The following is a 16,472-nucleotide window of genomic DNA, read 5'->3' on the forward strand; positions in this document are numbered from 1 at the left end:
TTCTTTGCGCCAATGACGAGTCGTTTAGTGTTGTAAACAGTCTGGTCCTCAGAAATATACCAAAATATACCGTCTCACTTTAAAAATATACCGTAAATATACTGACGAATTCAAGTTCTTTTTACATATTCCTCGTTTTTGATATTCCGTCGAATATTACCAGCTATATAGAACATTTAGCCGTGCCCACATAATTTTAGCCCATTGATGAATCAATTTTCTACTTAACTGGCTTATTTTTATTACTTGCTTTTATTGTATTTTGACTAAAACAAGGTTTAAACAAAATAGTTCAACAAAAAATCAGTCGCAATGTTGCTGGTATTTAAAGACATGATGCGTGTATAGGTCTTTGTACACCCTATTTCGTTAATTTTATATGAAGATGAAACGTGATTTATAAAGAAATTTTCTCAAATTGATATTCTTTAGGCATATTCAAGTACATTACTAGTATCTTGTATATATTTATCTCGATCCTGATACCTACTGAGCCTTGGAAGACAAACGTATTCACAATTCTATATCATCCATTTCCCCCAGGGTATGTGTGCATGGAATAAGCAACATGTTTGTGTATGGAATGGGACTCATCTGTTGCGAACCGGGTATTGCCAAATCCGGATATTTCAAGCTATATAGAGTTTTCAGCTTTGCCCACTAAGTTTTATCCCATAGATGAATACATTTTCTATTTTCTAACATCTTTAAATTGCTTGTAAGTATTTTATTTTGACTACAATACGGGTTTGAAGTAAATGTTGCTGTGAACCGGTTATTACAGATTCTACCCGATTCAAATAAATACCAAAATATACGGTCTCATTTGAAAAATATACCGAGTGGTGCGCGCCAAAATTGAATGTGAGCGACAAGGATTTAAATGTTGTCAACCGGGCCTTTATCTATGCCCACATAATTTTATACGATTAATGAATCAATTTTGTACTTAACTGGTCTATTCTAAATACTTGCTTTTATTGGATTTCTATATACCGTTGAAAATAAAAAAATAGATCGATTAAATTGAAAAAATATACAATTTTATACCCTAAATATACCGTCGGCTCGAAAAGATGGCATTTCCTATAAGTGCTGTAAAACGGAGTAGTGGCCAGTATGACCGTTTCATGGCTCAGGCTGCTCTAGCCCGCTGAGCGCCACGTTTAAAATTCAAATCAAGTCGCAGAGATGTTAATTTGATTGTCTGGAATTAGACCGCTCTTTTTATCAACTTTGTCTAATTTCCGTGCTAATTTGCAGTCTCATAGCTTCATTCATTTCTTATTACGCCTTATAAACCTTTTACTGTGCAGGGAATTGATCAATGGCCATAAAACGTATTTTTGTGCCAAATGTTGCTAACTTTTATAAATTAACAGCTGCGAATTTGGCGACGCTAATTGAAGCCCAAAAAACCAAGAAGACAATAGGCTTCCTAAACTGTTCCACCAATGAATATGAGTGCTGAAAACGTGCAACAAATTCCCCAGATCTGTTGCCATAGGATATTTGCTGGTAATTCCATTGAAGCGAATTGCGTCTTTGACTTTGGATGTGCAAAATAAATTCATTTCACTTGAACCTTGTTATTGATGGCAATTTAAAATCAATTGAGAATTATTTAATTCGCCTTCCACAATTAAAGAGAGATGTAAGACGAAATAAAGATTGATGGCAAGCGAAAATACGTTAGGAACTCAATTTAGAAATTCGGCGACAGATTAGCATTTCCTTTGATTAATTAACGCCTAAATTATGAACATTAGTTCATATGGATATGGCTGAATAGAATTATCATGAATGAAAAGCTGGAAACAAACTTTTATTTATCGTTGGAGATCGTATATTATGGTTCACCCTGAAGATCGTGGTTGACCCACTCTGAAGAGAGCCCAGCGCCCACACACAAGCAGGTGCACTCTCTCCCTCTCTCTCTCTCTGGCTCTCTCTCACTCACTCTCTTTCTCTTAGGACTGCGACTAAGGCCAACAGCTGTTCTTGTTGATAATCAAAGTTCTTTGTTGTTATCAGCCCCAAATAGCAAATACAATGTTTGGAAGTAACAGTAACTCGATGGTAGTTATAGTTCGTGGAAAAAGTGCGTGTTTTTGTTGCATTCCAAACTGGCACTATCACGCACATATGTACACACATACACACATGGAAAGATAGGGGCTTTAGCCAGACATAAAGAGCGCCGCTGGCCGTGCTCTTTGGAACGGCCCCCACAAATGAGTGGAGCCCGAGAGAGCGGGAGAGAGCCGGAGAGGGCCGCGGTGGCTAGTGTTAATATTAGCGTTTGAAGCACGCTCTCCAAATCAGTACCACCAAAGAGATTTTAGCTTCCATCGGCGACACACGTTTTTCATTTTGTACGGAGTGTAATAACCAATCTTGGCCAGAGTCAAACCATCCATCCAGTCAAACCATAATATTTAAACGTTGATGCTTCTAGTCTATCGACGGCGGAAAAGCTCAATAAGCGGTCAGCGCCACCCACACCACCTCCCCCCGGGATCCGACCAACGTCCAAGTTTTCTCAACTTGTGCGTGTTCGTGTATTCGCGAAATACGTCATCGACGCGCGCAGCGAAAAAGCAGCCGAAAATTAAATCGAAAGTCCCAGCGCACACACATTTGCAGAAACGAGCCTGAATTGAGTCCAATTGCAGATACAACAACGCCCAATCAACATAAATCGAGGAAAAATTTTTATATAGTGCTGTCCATTCGCATTAATTGACTTGTTATTGTATCTCCATCGTCGCCGTCGTCGTCGTCGTTGGCATTCACAGGGAGACGCAGCAGTAAGAGGCAGCGATACAAAACGTGCAAAACAGCTGAAGAGAAGCAGAAAGAAAGAAGCAGAAGTAACAGCAACAAGTGTATCTCTCCCTCCCACACACGGAGCACAGCACAGCACAGCCCTTTCAATTGATTGTTTGTGTGTGTGTACGGCTTTGTTGTTGCCACAATCAATTAGAGTGATAGCAGCAGCAGCAGCAGCAGCAGCAGTGACAACGACAGCATCCACATCCATTTGCTGAGATCTCTGGACAACTGGTGGCTGGATGATTCCGAAAGTGCGTCTGTGTCTGTAGTTGTTCCCGTTCCGCCTCCGTAATCGCAAGTAGCACTCGTCGTCGTCGACCCCAGCTCCAGCTCCGCTCCGTCTTCGCTGGTCGCGAGCATCGGTGCCGTTTCTGCCTCTGCTCTCGGGGTTTGTATGAGTGTCTGTGCCGTCGGGCCGCTCGGCTTGATTGGGGCTTGCTGATTCCGAAACTGTGTCTGTAGTTTCCCGCTAACGGCAGAAATTCTCACAACTCATTGATATTTTAACCTCGTGTCCGTGTTGGCTGCCGCTCGACCAAGGTTCTCCGCACAAAATGCCCGTCTCTTTGGGCTTTTCGAAGCCTCGCTTCGTCGGACTAAAAGTGCTCCTATAGGGAACGCCCAGGGTCCCATACTCCTTCTAAAGAACCGTCCGCAAAAAAGTGACGAGTCCCGCGAACCATCGAATTGGCAAACAAATTATCATTGAACCGCAATCGCAGCCGCTAGCCTTATCGCAGTAGCCACCGAAAAATATAGAAAATCCAACCGTCGTAAATAGTGCAAATCAAGAGTCGAGAAACACCGAATTGAATCGAATCGAATCGAGCCGAACAAACAAACTCTTTTTCGCGCTGTTAATTCGCCTAATGAAACCCGAACATTTGTGAATAATTAACGTTTCGATCGCATCGATAACCTGTTCGCCACCAACCACCAGCCACCAAGCATCGCCAAAAAGCCACAAAAATTAGGCTCCAATAAAATCCGACTAAGAGCTAATATATAACACCCCTCGCTCGACACACCAACACCAACACCAACACACGCGCGCGGCGATAACAGCCGTACCATAGCAGACCACACCATACCCCGTACCGTGCCTGAGTCCAGAGCCCGTACCACGAAGCCCCGAGCGACTAAGCTCGTAGCAAACTCACTCGAGCCACTTCACTTCGCAGCCCTGACGCACAGCCAGCGTTGAACAGAATACGTTCGAAACGCGCCCTGAATAGTTGTGTCCAACGTTGCTCCGCAGCCAAAACCCCCAGCCGATCCAGTTATCAAGTTGTCATCAGCCAAGAAGCGCACTCTGCTATCAATTCTAATTTGAGTTTAAGAAACGCATTCCGAGAACCATAACATAACTGCTGAAGAATGTCAGCCATCGCCATCTGACAGTGTCCGAGTGTCTCCAAAAGCAAATACCGAAATAACATTTTTTTCGTGGAAGAAGCCATATTCCGTACCCCAAAGTCAGCGTTAATTAGAATGTCGCATATTTCACAGTGACAAAAGCACAGATATTCTCCCCCACACTCATAAAATTTTCTGAATCGAGTTGAGTCGAGTCGAGTCCGAGTGTAAACGCTAGGAAATTTGAGACGAAAAAAAAAAACGAGCAGATCGGTACGAACAAAGCCAGAGCGAGTATTTTCCACAGGGAGTGCACTCTGTTATCAGTGAAGAAAAAGCAATTCGCGAGTAAACAACTGCTGTATAATGTCAGCCATCTGACAGTGAGCGAAACGATCCAGCCAGCAAGCAGCGACTGCAAGCCAAGCCCCAGCGATCCCACAAGTCCTCGCGTGACAGTGAGACCTGTACCACATATCACATCAACTGTACAACGCCATCCGCAGATTTAGCAGCAATAAATGGAGAAATCTGAAATACGACTGCAGCGCATGTCAAATGTATATCAATCGCAATCGAGCTATATGTATCTGAGGAACAAAATGCTGTTAAAAATCGAAAATACCCTACTCCGAAGCCATCGTCAGCGTGAGACCACCGGAATTAAGAAACTGTACAATTCGTTTTTCGTATTGTTTTAACTTGGCCCGGTCCCCCACCCCTCCCAAGGCCCCAAAGAACACACGCACAACGCAACTATTCCAATTCCACACAAATTGTGAAAAAAAACCTTAGAAAAAGTTACAAAAAAAATCAAAATCAAAACAAACAAAAAAAAAAGGAAGCAGATACGTTTATAAATAATTAAAATAGTGAATAAATATTAACTATATCGATATTATTTGGTTGTTAGTCGAACTCACGCGAAGTGCAAAATTGTTATTAAACGGAATCCAAAATCCGCAACCCGCAATCCAAAATACAAAATCCAAAATCCTGAGTGCTGTGCGCATAACGGTGTAGTGTCATAAAGACCATTTTGAACAGATCCAAAATGTTAACCTAAGCAAATCCAATTCTTAATAAGCCATCACAATATAACAAAGCCCCACATTATATTTCTACTTCGAATATTACTATTATTATTGCTTTTTGTTGCATTTCGCTCTGCACAATACTTGTGAAAAATTGCTGGCGCCCATCAAGGATACCACCGCTAGCGATATCGGTGGAACGAACGTGCTTATAGATATAATAGTGTGTACCCCCCTCCCTCCCCGTTATTGACTTTCGAGTGCGTGTGTGTTTTTTCGGTCGAGGACATCACATCATAGAGAAGGAACAAGAAAAGAACGCAGATCCGACGCCCATCTACCGAATGGCGCTTTCGTTTCTATCGCAAAACTCCGGTCTGTTGGATTTACAAAGCATATTCGATCCGCAATATTCAGAACTGCAACAAGAACATTTAAACAACAACAACAACAACAACAACAACCATCACCACCATCCAATCAACCAACAACACCAGCCAAACGAGGAACTACAACTTCAACTACCACAACGCACGAATTCCACGAAATTCGATTTGAGCATCTTCAACGAATTCGATCAAATGGAATTCAACAACAATTTGAATCGCAGCCAATATCAGAATAATAACAACAACAACAGCAGCAGCATTAATAGCAACGTCAACCACAGTGCAAGCGAGAATTTAAATCAGGTAAGTGATCAGTGATCAGTGATCCCCGTGATCAGCTTCCCGCCGCTAGGTTAAGAGTTGACCCAATCCCAAGCCGTAGGCAGCCCTTGGGGAGCATCTCATTAGATTAAGAAATTGGTAATGGGTTGATAGTTTTATAGTCTTTGAAACTAATCAGAAATCTATAGAACGTTCGCTTGGAAGCAGAACTAAAACGCTTTCCCCAGGGAAAAGCTCGTACAGATAGTAACACATGTCCATAGTTGTTCCCGTAACTCTATAAACTAACCCAATACAAATCTAGTGTGGTGTGTAGGTATATTTGTACAATTGTTTTTACCTGAGCAAGTGCTCGCGTCTACAAATGGAATAGAATGACTCCCATCTACAACTAATTCCCTCAGAATTCAGACCGCCTTGAATATAAATCTACATAGGCACATATTTATACATATGTAGTTCAATTGCTAATTGCTATACTATACTCGCACAGCAGACAAAGTATCATATAACAGCGTTGTGGTAGCCTGATGGGGGGCAGGGAGATAGACAGAATTATGGGGAAACCAGCGCCTAATAAATAGTTGCAATGTTACGTAAACAGCCAGAGCTACTTACTCTTTTATATACATATTTGTTTTTCCTCCCTTTTCCTTTTGGTGGGATATCTTGATTGTTACCTCTTCAGATCTTCGATCCGGGGATATTTACTCAAATGTCGGGCATGTTGATCTTATCTTTGTGGAACATAATTAAATGGAAGCAACAAAAACCGATTTTTGTTTTCCCCTACTCTCACTTGAGAGAGGAGAGAGATTATACGCGACCTTATCAGCAAGGTTTCGGACCTACATACATACATATGTACAAAAAAATATTAATATACACACATAGTATAGTACTTGAGCTGGACTCTAGAGATAATGTTGTGAGGGCATAGCCTCGTTGGCGGCTAGACGGGCTTTGTTTCTGTTTCTGATTCGAAATCGTGTTCCTATAGTACGACTACGAACCGAAAAACAGTTTTCGAGCTACGAGTTCAGGCTTAGACCACTGAAAGTCACTTTCTGCTTCTGCTTGGTTTTCCAGATCGAGAACCGCCACTTTATTAGCGGCTACCACCATCAGCATATTGGAACGGATTATGAGCAAGTGATCAACTTCGTTGACTCGCCGCCAAACTCTGAGGAATCGTGGACAGGTAAGGTCACAGCACCCCGATCCATCAGTCAGTCGATTAGTCGATCAGTCCATCATCAGTCAGCCAGCTCTAACCATCTCCATCATCATTGCATCACCATCACCATCAACTCTGTGGCATAACCTGTGCTGCATTTAGAGATATCGCTAATCGAAGAACTTACGGTTATCGTAGACGCCCAGTCGAAGGATTCGCCGGGACCGCAGATAATCGACGTTCAGACCATCTACCTAAACAGCGGCTCCCGAAAAAGACGAATGGATTGGGACTCACTGGACATTGGCCAGACCGAGAATTCCCCCACAGCATCCCAGAGCGGCGAGCTGGCCCCCAAAGTGGCCCCCCAAGAAAAGGACAAGCACAAGCGCGAGAAGCACTCTGGTAAGGAATCCAATCCAATCCCCCATGCCATCCTATCTGATCGCATCGCTACGCTTAAAGCGTTTGCTATCTGATTTGCATAAGTAAATAAGTTTATTGACTGCTCGGTGACCCACAATCAACGAAAGCGAGTGAGAATGAAAGAAATTTCGTCTGGACTTTAATCCGATATTGAGACCTGTTCGAGACCCGACCCTCTTCCTGGCCACAAACTCGTTCTCCTCTCATCTTCTCCCTCGCGTATACCCCGTGTACACTCGTGTAGACTCGTGTATGGTAGTAAATTGGGAATAATTAAGAAACCCGTTTGCGTCCCTTGATTTTCGATTGTCTATCAGACAGATGGACGGATAGATAGATAGATAGATAGATAGATAGATAGATACACCGATAGATAGAGCCATCCTATAATTAAGTTTATCATTCCATAAGACAAAACGTGAGTGCATGTGTCTCTGTTTCTTCTGCTTTTGTCCCTATCTCTGGACGTGCTAAGTGCTGAACAAGCAGAGAAATATCACTGCTAATTAGTCAGTATCTATCTATCCATCAGATGTGGATATGAGTGGGTAAATTTATGTGTATGCGTATGCGTAGATATGAATGTGGAGAGTTATCCGAAAGATGACTTCGTGAGTTCGCAATTAAATCGGACTCTATCGAAGGGTTTAACCTGAAATGTTTGAAATGGTTAGCCCGAGATTGGAGTGCCAGAAATGGAGTTGCACCCTCGAAGTCTGGCATTAAATAGTTTCGTAAATTCATTAGCATCGCCGCTATAGGAGTTGGTTCTCTTAATGAAATTAACAGCAGAGCAGCGACTGGGATTAACTTAGCACCTCCCTACCACCATGGTCTCCATCTGCTGTTAATCAATAGCGCACTTTAATAATAGAACATTTCCAGTAAGTTTTGGTACTTTTCCGAAGACCAAACCAGGCCCCCAACTCGTACAGAAACAGTAAGAGAGAGAGAGAGAGCGAAAGAGAGTGCAACTCCCAACCCGCCGTTAGCTTTGAAGAGATCTGTCAGAGAGATTGTTTGAAAATCACGCAAGGTCCCCACCACTAGCCGCTGGACTAATTATTCCGTAGCGGGTGACTGAGGCATGACACTGGCACCACACAGATACACATACTTCTATACTAGAGTATGCCGTGTGTGTGTGTGAGTGTGTGTGTGGGGACCCGGCCATATAATTTTGACTCGAATCTAAAGCTCTGCCGCGTTTCCCCCCTCGATGGCTTATCAAGCGACACTTGCCGCAGATAAGACCCAAATGTTCGCCTTTTTTCTTTAGACCAAACAACTGTTGGGCAGCCACTAGTAGTAGATTGGAAGAATTTACACCGAGAGAGAGAGAGAGGAAGCGATAGTGTGTACTATACGAGCGCGAGTATATTGAATCAGAGATCATTCAGTCATTCTTAATGACTCCTGCTTTTGTCTAGCCTTTTTCCCCAGAAATTATATAATCGAAGGCGGCAGCGTGGACTGATTGGCAGCCATTTCCCTTTGCCATTTGTCGTGGCATATCACCGGGCGGCAATCAACGATAGCCGGGACTAGTATCAATTCTATCTATTCGACTTTCCAGATACTTTTGATACTCTTAATCAAGCAACAATTAGCTGTGACACTATCTCGCATGCGAAACGAAAAACAGCACAAATTTGTTTGTGCGTCATTCGGTTGTGGATAGGCTCTGGAATTGAGCTGCCACTCGTTTGAGTGTATTGTCCGATCCGTATATAGCGTTCAGTTCGGTATCTGCAGATAGATTAAATCAATTAGCGAAGCATTTTATTTATTGTCTGATCATTTTTGGGACATTTAAAATGTTTGATGAATGTTTCTAGCGGACTAGCGCTTTTTGAGTGCGTATTCTTAGGATTGTATCGAGATGTCAATTGGACTGAATTATCTTTTTATATACTCTGTAATTTGTTAGGCCGCAGCAGCTGGAGCGATGACATTGGCTTTGATCTGAACGCCGAGTTCAACAGCAACTCGTATTTGAACAAGTAAGATATTCCCTGGGATCGCGAGGCCATGTCAGATCGGAGCTAATTTTTTCCTCTACAAGCAGTGAAAACTTTCTGTCGTTCTCCCCCACGCTGACCACCCTGAAGCAGGAGCCCCAGACGGAGCAGATCAAGCCGAATCCGAAGCTCTCGCTGGACAGCAGCAATGCCGGAGGCAGTGTCTCTGCCACCGTGGCGATTGCCAAGGTGGACGAGGCGCAGAACTCCCCCCAGCTGGCGGTGGCCTGTGGCCAGGAGACGTCCCCTGGCAATGGCAAGCACGACCTGAGCTCCGGGCTCCTCTGTGGCTGTGGCTCGCCCCAGGGTTCGCCAGTGGCTGCCAGCGAGTATGAGCTGGGCGGACACTCTGACAAGGGCAAGATCAATCCCCAGCAGCAGTTAAGCGTGCTCGATCCATCCAAAATAGAGATTGTGTCCGCCAACGGAGCGACACACGCCGAGGATCACAAGTAAGTAGCAGGCGGATGGAGGAGCTGGTCCGATTACTCTGATGATTCTCCCATTAAGGTTTCAGTACATTTTGGCTGCCGCCACCTCGATTGCAACCAAGAACAATGAGGAGACCCTGACGTATCTGAACCAGGGCCAGAGCTACGAGATCAAGTTGAAGAAGATCGGGGACCTGTCCCTCTACAGGGATAAGATTCTGAAGGTGAGTCCAAGGCTGTGCCCCAGCTGCGGCTGAACCAATGCCGATGCCGATGCCGATGCCTCCTCCAATTGAGGCAGAGACATGTGATTCAGTGAACGATTTGACTTCTGGCTGTCTGGCGTCAATTGCTTTTAATAAAACCCAATTAAGACGAAGAATTTGAGAGATGGATTCACGAGGACCGTGCATGCGTACGACCAGGGGGAGATACTCGTACAAGAGTATCTACGTTTGGCATAGCTACACATCTATCCTATGGCAATAAAGTCTGACTTCATCTGTTGCAAATTCTGTTGCAGAGCGTGATCAAGATCTGCTTCCACGAGCGCCGCCTCCAGTTCATGGAGCGCGAGCAGATGCAGCAATGGCAGCAATCCCGCCCCGGCGAACGCATCATTGAGGTGGATGTGCCGCTCTCGTACGGCCTGTGCCACGTCTCGCAGCCCCTGAGCTCCCATTCGCTCAACACCGTCGAGATCTTCTGGGATCCCCTCAAGGAGGTCGGCGTCTACGTCAAGGTCAACTGCATTTCAACCGAATTTACCCCAAAGAAGCACGGCGGGGAGAAAGGTGTACCATTTCGACTCCAGATCGAAACCTATATAGAAAACAACAACAACACGAATCCGAGCTCGAACAACAATAGCGGCTCGACTGCCCCAGCCTCCCCAGAGCGCACCCCCAATGGGAGCAGCAACAGCAACTGCAGCGGAGGGCTATCCATCGCCAGCGTCAAGCAGGCCGTCCATGCAGCTGCCTGCCAGATCAAGGTGAGTGAGGGAGTGCGGATAGATGGGGAGAGATATAGAGACAGTATTCATTCATTCCTTCACCCCTTTCCCACAGGTCTTCAAGCTGAAGGGCGCCGATCGCAAACACAAGCAGGACCGCGAGAAGATCCAGAAGCGTCCACAGTCGGAGCAGGACAAGTTCCAGCCCAGCTACGAGTGCACCATCATGAACGACATATCGCTGGACCTGGTGATGCCCGCTACCACCACGGGCTGCTACAGCCCCGAGTAGTGAGTGTCCATTTCATCGCATCCCATCCCATCCCCCGACTGTTCAAATTGACGTAGTCGCTCGCAGTTGACGCAATCTTTCAATTGACCGTGCAAATTGTCTCGAGAGTGTTGTTTATGTGACAGCCAGGGCTGGGGTTTTAATTTATGATCTCCTGCACTGCACTGCACTGCACTGCAGTCTAGGTTCAACTATTTGCATAACATCCAGTTACTATGATCATCATGCGCATATTCCGTCTTACATGCACGTGTAGACCCTCGATTCTTATCTATTCTACTACAGTGCGTTTAAGAACGTTAAGGCGGCTTGGCCACCCACTCGATGTCTCCTAGCTGAAGCTCTGAAACATCAATCTTAATCGGCTCTAATATTCCGTATTATATATAGACCCAAATGTTGTGGTTATATATTCAATCAATCAATGAGTTCAGTGTTTAGGGTTATTTAATGTTTCTTCAAATCTATATAGATGCGAATTTACAAATGCTTACTATACGTTGTTGAACGATTTCGCTGTTAAATCTGATAGAATAGAATTAAATAGAATAGAACAGAATACAATGAGCTTTCGTTTAGTTTTATTTATTCTGTAGACTTATAGCTGTGACACGCACTGTGGAATGGAATTTTCCCGCACCGAATAAGAGAGAGAAAATTCGTTTTGTCACATAAATCCCAGCGATCAATCGAATTGAGAGCGTAAATATGTACATACATAGATATATGTACATATACCACTTAGATGAGAGATATGGAGAGAGCGGTAGAGAGATGAGAGGTGCTGCTAAAGAGAGCCGAGTTGAAGGATCATTGGCAAGGTGCTGCCCGCTAAGAGAACGCCCGAAGAGCGTTTCGTGTGGTTTCTGCCGTTGGGGCCGCCCCTGCTCCAAGTTATTTATAGTTTAAAGTTGCTTTTAACCGGTTTTCGGCTTTGTTTCTTTTTGGCTGAATGATTTTGTTTGTTTCGCAGGCCACACTACGGCACTACAGGCACCACAGATCATATTGGCGAATGAGACAGGGAGACCTGTAGGTCTCAAATCGATTGTATTTTCCACTTGCTAGTCACTCCGCAGACCCCCGGGGCGGTACATTGCTGGCGTTCCAGAATACATGAGCATTCCGATTGTAGTGTCCATAATCCATCTCTGTAGATTCGATCAGGCAGAGTGGGGGGGCAAGGGAATTTGGCAGTGGGGAGGGAGGGAAAAGAACTTGAAAGTCTAGGAAATTTCCCCATGAATGGCGGCAGTATGAATTACGGGTATAAGCGGTTTATCCATGCATGATTTACATACACGTCCAAACAAGTTTTCTTATTTAATCAGGGATCGTATCGAGTATCAGGGGCTATCGGGTTCCGGGTAGGGGTGTATCGTTTTGTAAGAGAAATCGAGCCGTTTCGTTGAAGAGAAAACCTGATTCCCTGCCGCATTCCCTGAATTGGAGACCGAGAGCAGAGCCCAGGCCTGGTCTGGTCTGGCCAGGCCTGGCTGCATTCGTGAACATGCACTGGCCTCTTAAGGATCGTCGCTCCTGTCACTGCAAGATACAGAGCCCTAGCCCGAGCCCGGGATTACCCAGAACTTGTAGGATTCGGCTGCAGTGCTGTGTACAGTGGGCCCCAAATAATCACAGCGCTTCCCTCACTCTTCCACAGTATGAAACTTTGGCCTAATTCGCCCGTGCACATACCCAAGTACGATGGGATGCTTCCGTTCGCGTCCAGTGCAGCATCGCCGGCGACCAGCAGCAGCAGCCCCATTGCCATCAACTCGGTGACGTCAACCAACTCGCCCAACCTCAAGCTGATGGACGCCACGAACATGGTCTCGCCGCAGCATGTGCCCGCGGACATGGATGACTTTGTACGTACTATTTCTGCACAGTAGCTCGCCAATCCCTAACTTATCATATCCCCCTCCATCATGATAGCAGAATCAGAACATTATGCCGGAATCGACGCCCGCCCAAGTGACGCAGTGGCTGACCAACAATCGCCTCACGGCCTATCTATCGACGTTCGCCCACTTCTCAGGAGCTGATATAATGCGGTTTGTACTTCTCTACAATGCGTTTCGAAACTGTACGACCCTTGCCTTGGGAAAGCCCGACGACATAATCTCATAGATAAGTTATTAATAATCGATGTGGTTCAAAGATTTAAAAATATGGTGCACAATTCAATATAAGAAATATTCGACTAGAAATTTCAGTTTCGAACGAGGTTATAAATTACCAAAATTACCGACAGTCTTGCGGTTTCGAAACGCACTGTCGGCTTTATCTTATTTGGATGCTCTAGTTCCTCATGTCTCTCGCTTTTGGGCCTATTTTTTTAGCATGTCCAAGGAGGATCTGATACAAATCTGTGGCCTGGCCGACGGCATACGCATGTTCAACATATTGCGAGCCAAGTAAGTGATTCCCAAACGAAAGTCGAAGTCTGAAAATCTGTTCTAAGACCACCTTCATCTATTCCAGGACCATCACGCCCAGACTTACGCTGTACGCCAGCCTTGACGGTTGCAGCTACAATGCCATCTACTTGCTGTCGAACACGGCCAAGGAGCTGCAGCAGAAGCTGTTCAAGATGCCCGGCTTCTACGAATTCATGGCCAAGGCGGGTGCCCAGGAGAATGGAGGAGCTGCTGCAGCCGCGGCCGCCGCTGCGGCTGCTGCAATGTACAACAGCTGGAGCATGCACTCGAAGTATTCAGGCAGCGGCTCGAACATCTACAACGATGCCAACAAGAGCTGCGTGTACATCTCGGGACCGTCTGGGATCCTGGTCAGCGTCAGCGACGAGGTGCTGAACAACGAGATCAAGGACGGCAGCCTCTATGCCCTGGATGTGCAGAGCGGCAAGGTCATCTTGAAGCTGATCAACAAGCAGGACAACAATTGAACCCGCTGTTACCACCCTAGAAACCAAGTATAGCTTATAGCATTTACACTCACAGTTCGATATCGTTTTCTATATATGATTCAATGTCTATGAGATTTCGCGCAGCAATTTTGAACAAGTATCAAGCAAGCAAACCCAGCCCCCGCCCAACCCCAATACCCAAGCCTAACCTTTTTGTTAAAGAATTAGTGCAAAATATGTGAGCTACCGTTTTCACTCTTTTTAAGTTTGTTTACTTTATGCATGTCTTACTTTATCTTTTTACCACCTACGATTATGCACATTTACGAGTACAGTACACCCCCCAAGCGATGGCATTTCGATTCGCTATATTTGTTCTACTTTAGTTCATTGCCACGGCACATGCCCGCCTGCCACCTACACGCATATATCTATGTATGTGCACCATTTGAAGTAGAAAGAAAAAAACACAAAAAAAGCAACCTAAATTTAGTAATTACATATATAATATCATCATCAAGTACAGTACCACGAATACAAGAATTGAGCAATTGTTTCGAAGCAGAGTTCAACTAGCAACCAAACAACAACTTTTGTATGTGATAGAAGCAATAAAGTGTTATCCACAAGTGGACTGTCAAAAAACACACGATCTCTAATAATGAATGGATGGGAAAGTAAGTGCCTGGGATATGGGGATCTAAGTGAGCTTGGATTGATTCTAAATTCGTTGCAAATTTCTATACACACAATCGATTTAGATTCTTTTATCGATTCGTTGCATAACTATCACCTGTTTGGTTCTCATCAATGAGTCAATGGGTCGGAACTAGTATCGGATCCGTCTATCGATTTCCAACTTATATATTTTTCGGGGATCCCCCAAAAATGTAGTGCGATGGCAGTAGTTCATATATCAGTTTAGAGTATAATTTTCAAAATTTAATAGTCATCAGAATCAGCGTCCCATCAGATGGATGGCTCCCAGATACTCCTGCTCCTTCTGCTCTGCGCCATGGGCAAGTTTCTACTAGTCTACTACTGTATTCATGATAATGTGCTCCAAAGTTGTGCTTTTTCCAGCGCAGGTCGGGGGGTTCGAAGTGATTGTCAGATTGCGCAGTATATGGTGGAGGGAACGAATCGGATATTCACCTATCGCGATGACAGTGGAGCCTTTCGATTGCAGCGAACGGAAATCGTTCCTGCCGGAGTGACTCTTTGCATGTTCTGCACTGTCACGGACTGGGTGGAGACTCAGTGCCAGGACAATGGACAGTTCAGTGTCGCTATGCCCATGACATGCAACGAACCGATGAGGCCAACAGTCACGCGTATCAGGGACAACGAGTGTTCTGGGACCATGTATGCTGTGGGATATACGATCGAGGGACAACAGCTGGAGCTCTATCGGACGTGCTTTGATGCCAGCAACGCACGGGTCTTGTACTCGCAGAGCGATGTATACTACAAGTCCTTCTGTAAGTGTTCCCCGCCTCCTACTACTCTCCCCCAATTGCCCATTGAGTCCTTGATAGTTCCCAGACGACCGTGGGTAGAGTTTGTGGCCGATGAGTTGTTCAGCCCCAGAGAGGCGACTGCCTACTTAAAATCCAACATCTACCACGCCTTTAACTACATCTACGGGGACGGGCAGACCTACTTGACCAGTGCTCGGTCCCTAGTGATCAATCGTGGGCATCTGGTAGCGTCGGCGGACTTCCTCTTTGTGGATCAGATGAGCAGCACTTTCCGATACCTGAACGTTGTGCCCCAGTTCAAGTCAATCAACGATGGCAACTGGGAGAAGATCGAGCGTTGGGTGCGCAGCATAATCCCCCAATCGACACCGTTCCGGGTCAAGACTGGTGGCATCGGAATACTCATGCTGGCAGACACGAGGGGAGTGTTCCAGCAGGCCTACCTTGCTGGCTCGAAGATACCAGTCCCCGAGTGGACCTACAAGGTTGTGCGAGAAGTCGGTGGCAGAGGGCTCTACGTTTTCCTCACCTACAACTGTACGTTCCAGCGAGAGAGGCCGCAGGTCCTGAATATTTGCAGCCCCGTCAGCTGCCCTTTGAGCCTGCCAAATACGCCCCACGATGGATTCACCTTCTGCTGTGATCCGAAGCAATTTCCCCTCTAATCATAAATATTTCATTAGCCTGGGTATTTGGGCGGGCCTTACGAAATTATCCTACGCAATAATCGTCGCCTGAATAATTTAATATTTTGTATTTAATGCCTGGAAATAGTATAAGTTTCAAAACAGCAATCACTGCACGAAAATTGTGGTACAGTTTACAAATGAATCAACATATACTATTTCTATTAAGAGTCAAGACATGGGCAGGACGTGGGAAATAGAAATAAACCGAAGGAATCACTTCTTTATTAAATTT

At 45.1% G+C, this 16,472-nt stretch overlaps 3 protein-coding genes across 6 annotated transcripts; all 3 read left to right on the forward strand.

Annotated features, from left to right (window-relative positions):
• Positions 1-2,404: 2,404 nt before the first annotated feature.
• On the forward strand, positions 2,405-5,017 carry LOC113565159. Its single transcript, XM_026986324.1, has one exon. It carries the CDS (start codon positions 4,713-4,715, stop codon positions 4,890-4,892), a length of 180 nt encoding a protein of 59 aa, XP_026842125.1. The 5' UTR covers positions 2,405-4,712; the 3' UTR covers positions 4,893-5,017.
• A 100-nt stretch (positions 5,018-5,117) lies between these two features.
• Positions 5,118-14,717, forward strand: LOC6590046 (probable serine/threonine-protein kinase cdc7). Of its 4 annotated transcripts, none has more exons than XM_026986322.1 (12): positions 5,118-5,917; positions 6,986-7,097; positions 7,272-7,478; positions 9,430-9,502; positions 9,565-9,972; positions 10,031-10,175; positions 10,475-10,945; positions 11,022-11,197; positions 12,862-13,069; positions 13,140-13,255; positions 13,544-13,618; positions 13,686-14,109. In XM_026986322.1, the coding sequence occupies exons 1-12, from the start codon at positions 5,570-5,572 to the stop codon at positions 14,107-14,109; spliced, it is 2,763 nt and encodes a 920-aa protein (XP_026842123.1). In that variant the 5' UTR covers positions 5,118-5,569. The 4 variants fall into 4 exon arrangements, with proteins under 4 accessions (XP_026842123.1, XP_026842121.1, XP_026842122.1 ...); XM_026986320.1 differs by having other exon boundaries at positions 5,120-5,917; positions 13,137-13,255; positions 13,686-14,717; XM_026986321.1 differs by having other exon boundaries at positions 5,122-5,917; positions 9,568-9,972; positions 13,137-13,255; positions 13,686-14,717.
• Positions 14,718-14,901: 184 nt separating this feature from the next.
• On the forward strand, positions 14,902-16,425 carry LOC113565162. Its single transcript, XM_026986345.1, has 3 exons — positions 14,902-15,089; positions 15,159-15,551; positions 15,609-16,425. The coding sequence occupies exons 1-3, from the start codon at positions 15,044-15,046 to the stop codon at positions 16,214-16,216; spliced, it is 1,047 nt and encodes a 348-aa protein (XP_026842146.1). The 5' UTR covers positions 14,902-15,043; the 3' UTR covers positions 16,217-16,425.
• The last annotated feature ends 47 nt before the right edge of the window (positions 16,426-16,472 follow it).

The sequence above is a fragment of the Drosophila persimilis genome, unplaced genomic scaffold (genome assembly GCF_003286085.1).
Source record: "Drosophila persimilis strain 14011-0111.01,24,50 unplaced genomic scaffold, DperRS2 tig00000002-arrow-pilon, whole genome shotgun sequence".
NCBI classification, from domain to species: domain Eukaryota; kingdom Metazoa; phylum Arthropoda; class Insecta; order Diptera; family Drosophilidae; genus Drosophila; species Drosophila persimilis.

Coding starts and splice junctions, on each gene's coding strand:
- LOC113565162 (XM_026986345.1), top strand. CDS start 15,044: ATGGATGGCTCCCAGATACTCCTGCTCCTTCTGCTCTGCGCCATGG. Junction 15,090..15,158: donor CCTTCTGCTCTGCGCCATGG/GCAAGTTTCTAC, acceptor TTTCCAGCGCAG/GTCGGGGGGTTCGAAGTGAT. Junction 15,552..15,608: donor TGTATACTACAAGTCCTTCT/GTAAGTGTTCCC, acceptor AGTCCTTGATAG/TTCCCAGACGACCGTGGGTA.
- LOC113565159 (XM_026986324.1), top strand. CDS start 4,713: ATGGAGAAATCTGAAATACGACTGCAGCGCATGTCAAATGTATATCAA.
- LOC6590046 (XM_026986320.1), top strand. CDS start 5,570: ATGGCGCTTTCGTTTCTATCGCAAAACTCCGGTCTGTTGGATTTACAA. Junction 5,918..6,985: donor CAAGCGAGAATTTAAATCAG/GTAAGTGATCAG, acceptor TTGGTTTTCCAG/ATCGAGAACCGCCACTTTAT. Junction 7,098..7,271: donor CTCTGAGGAATCGTGGACAG/GTAAGGTCACAG, acceptor CGGTTATCGTAG/ACGCCCAGTCGAAGGATTCG.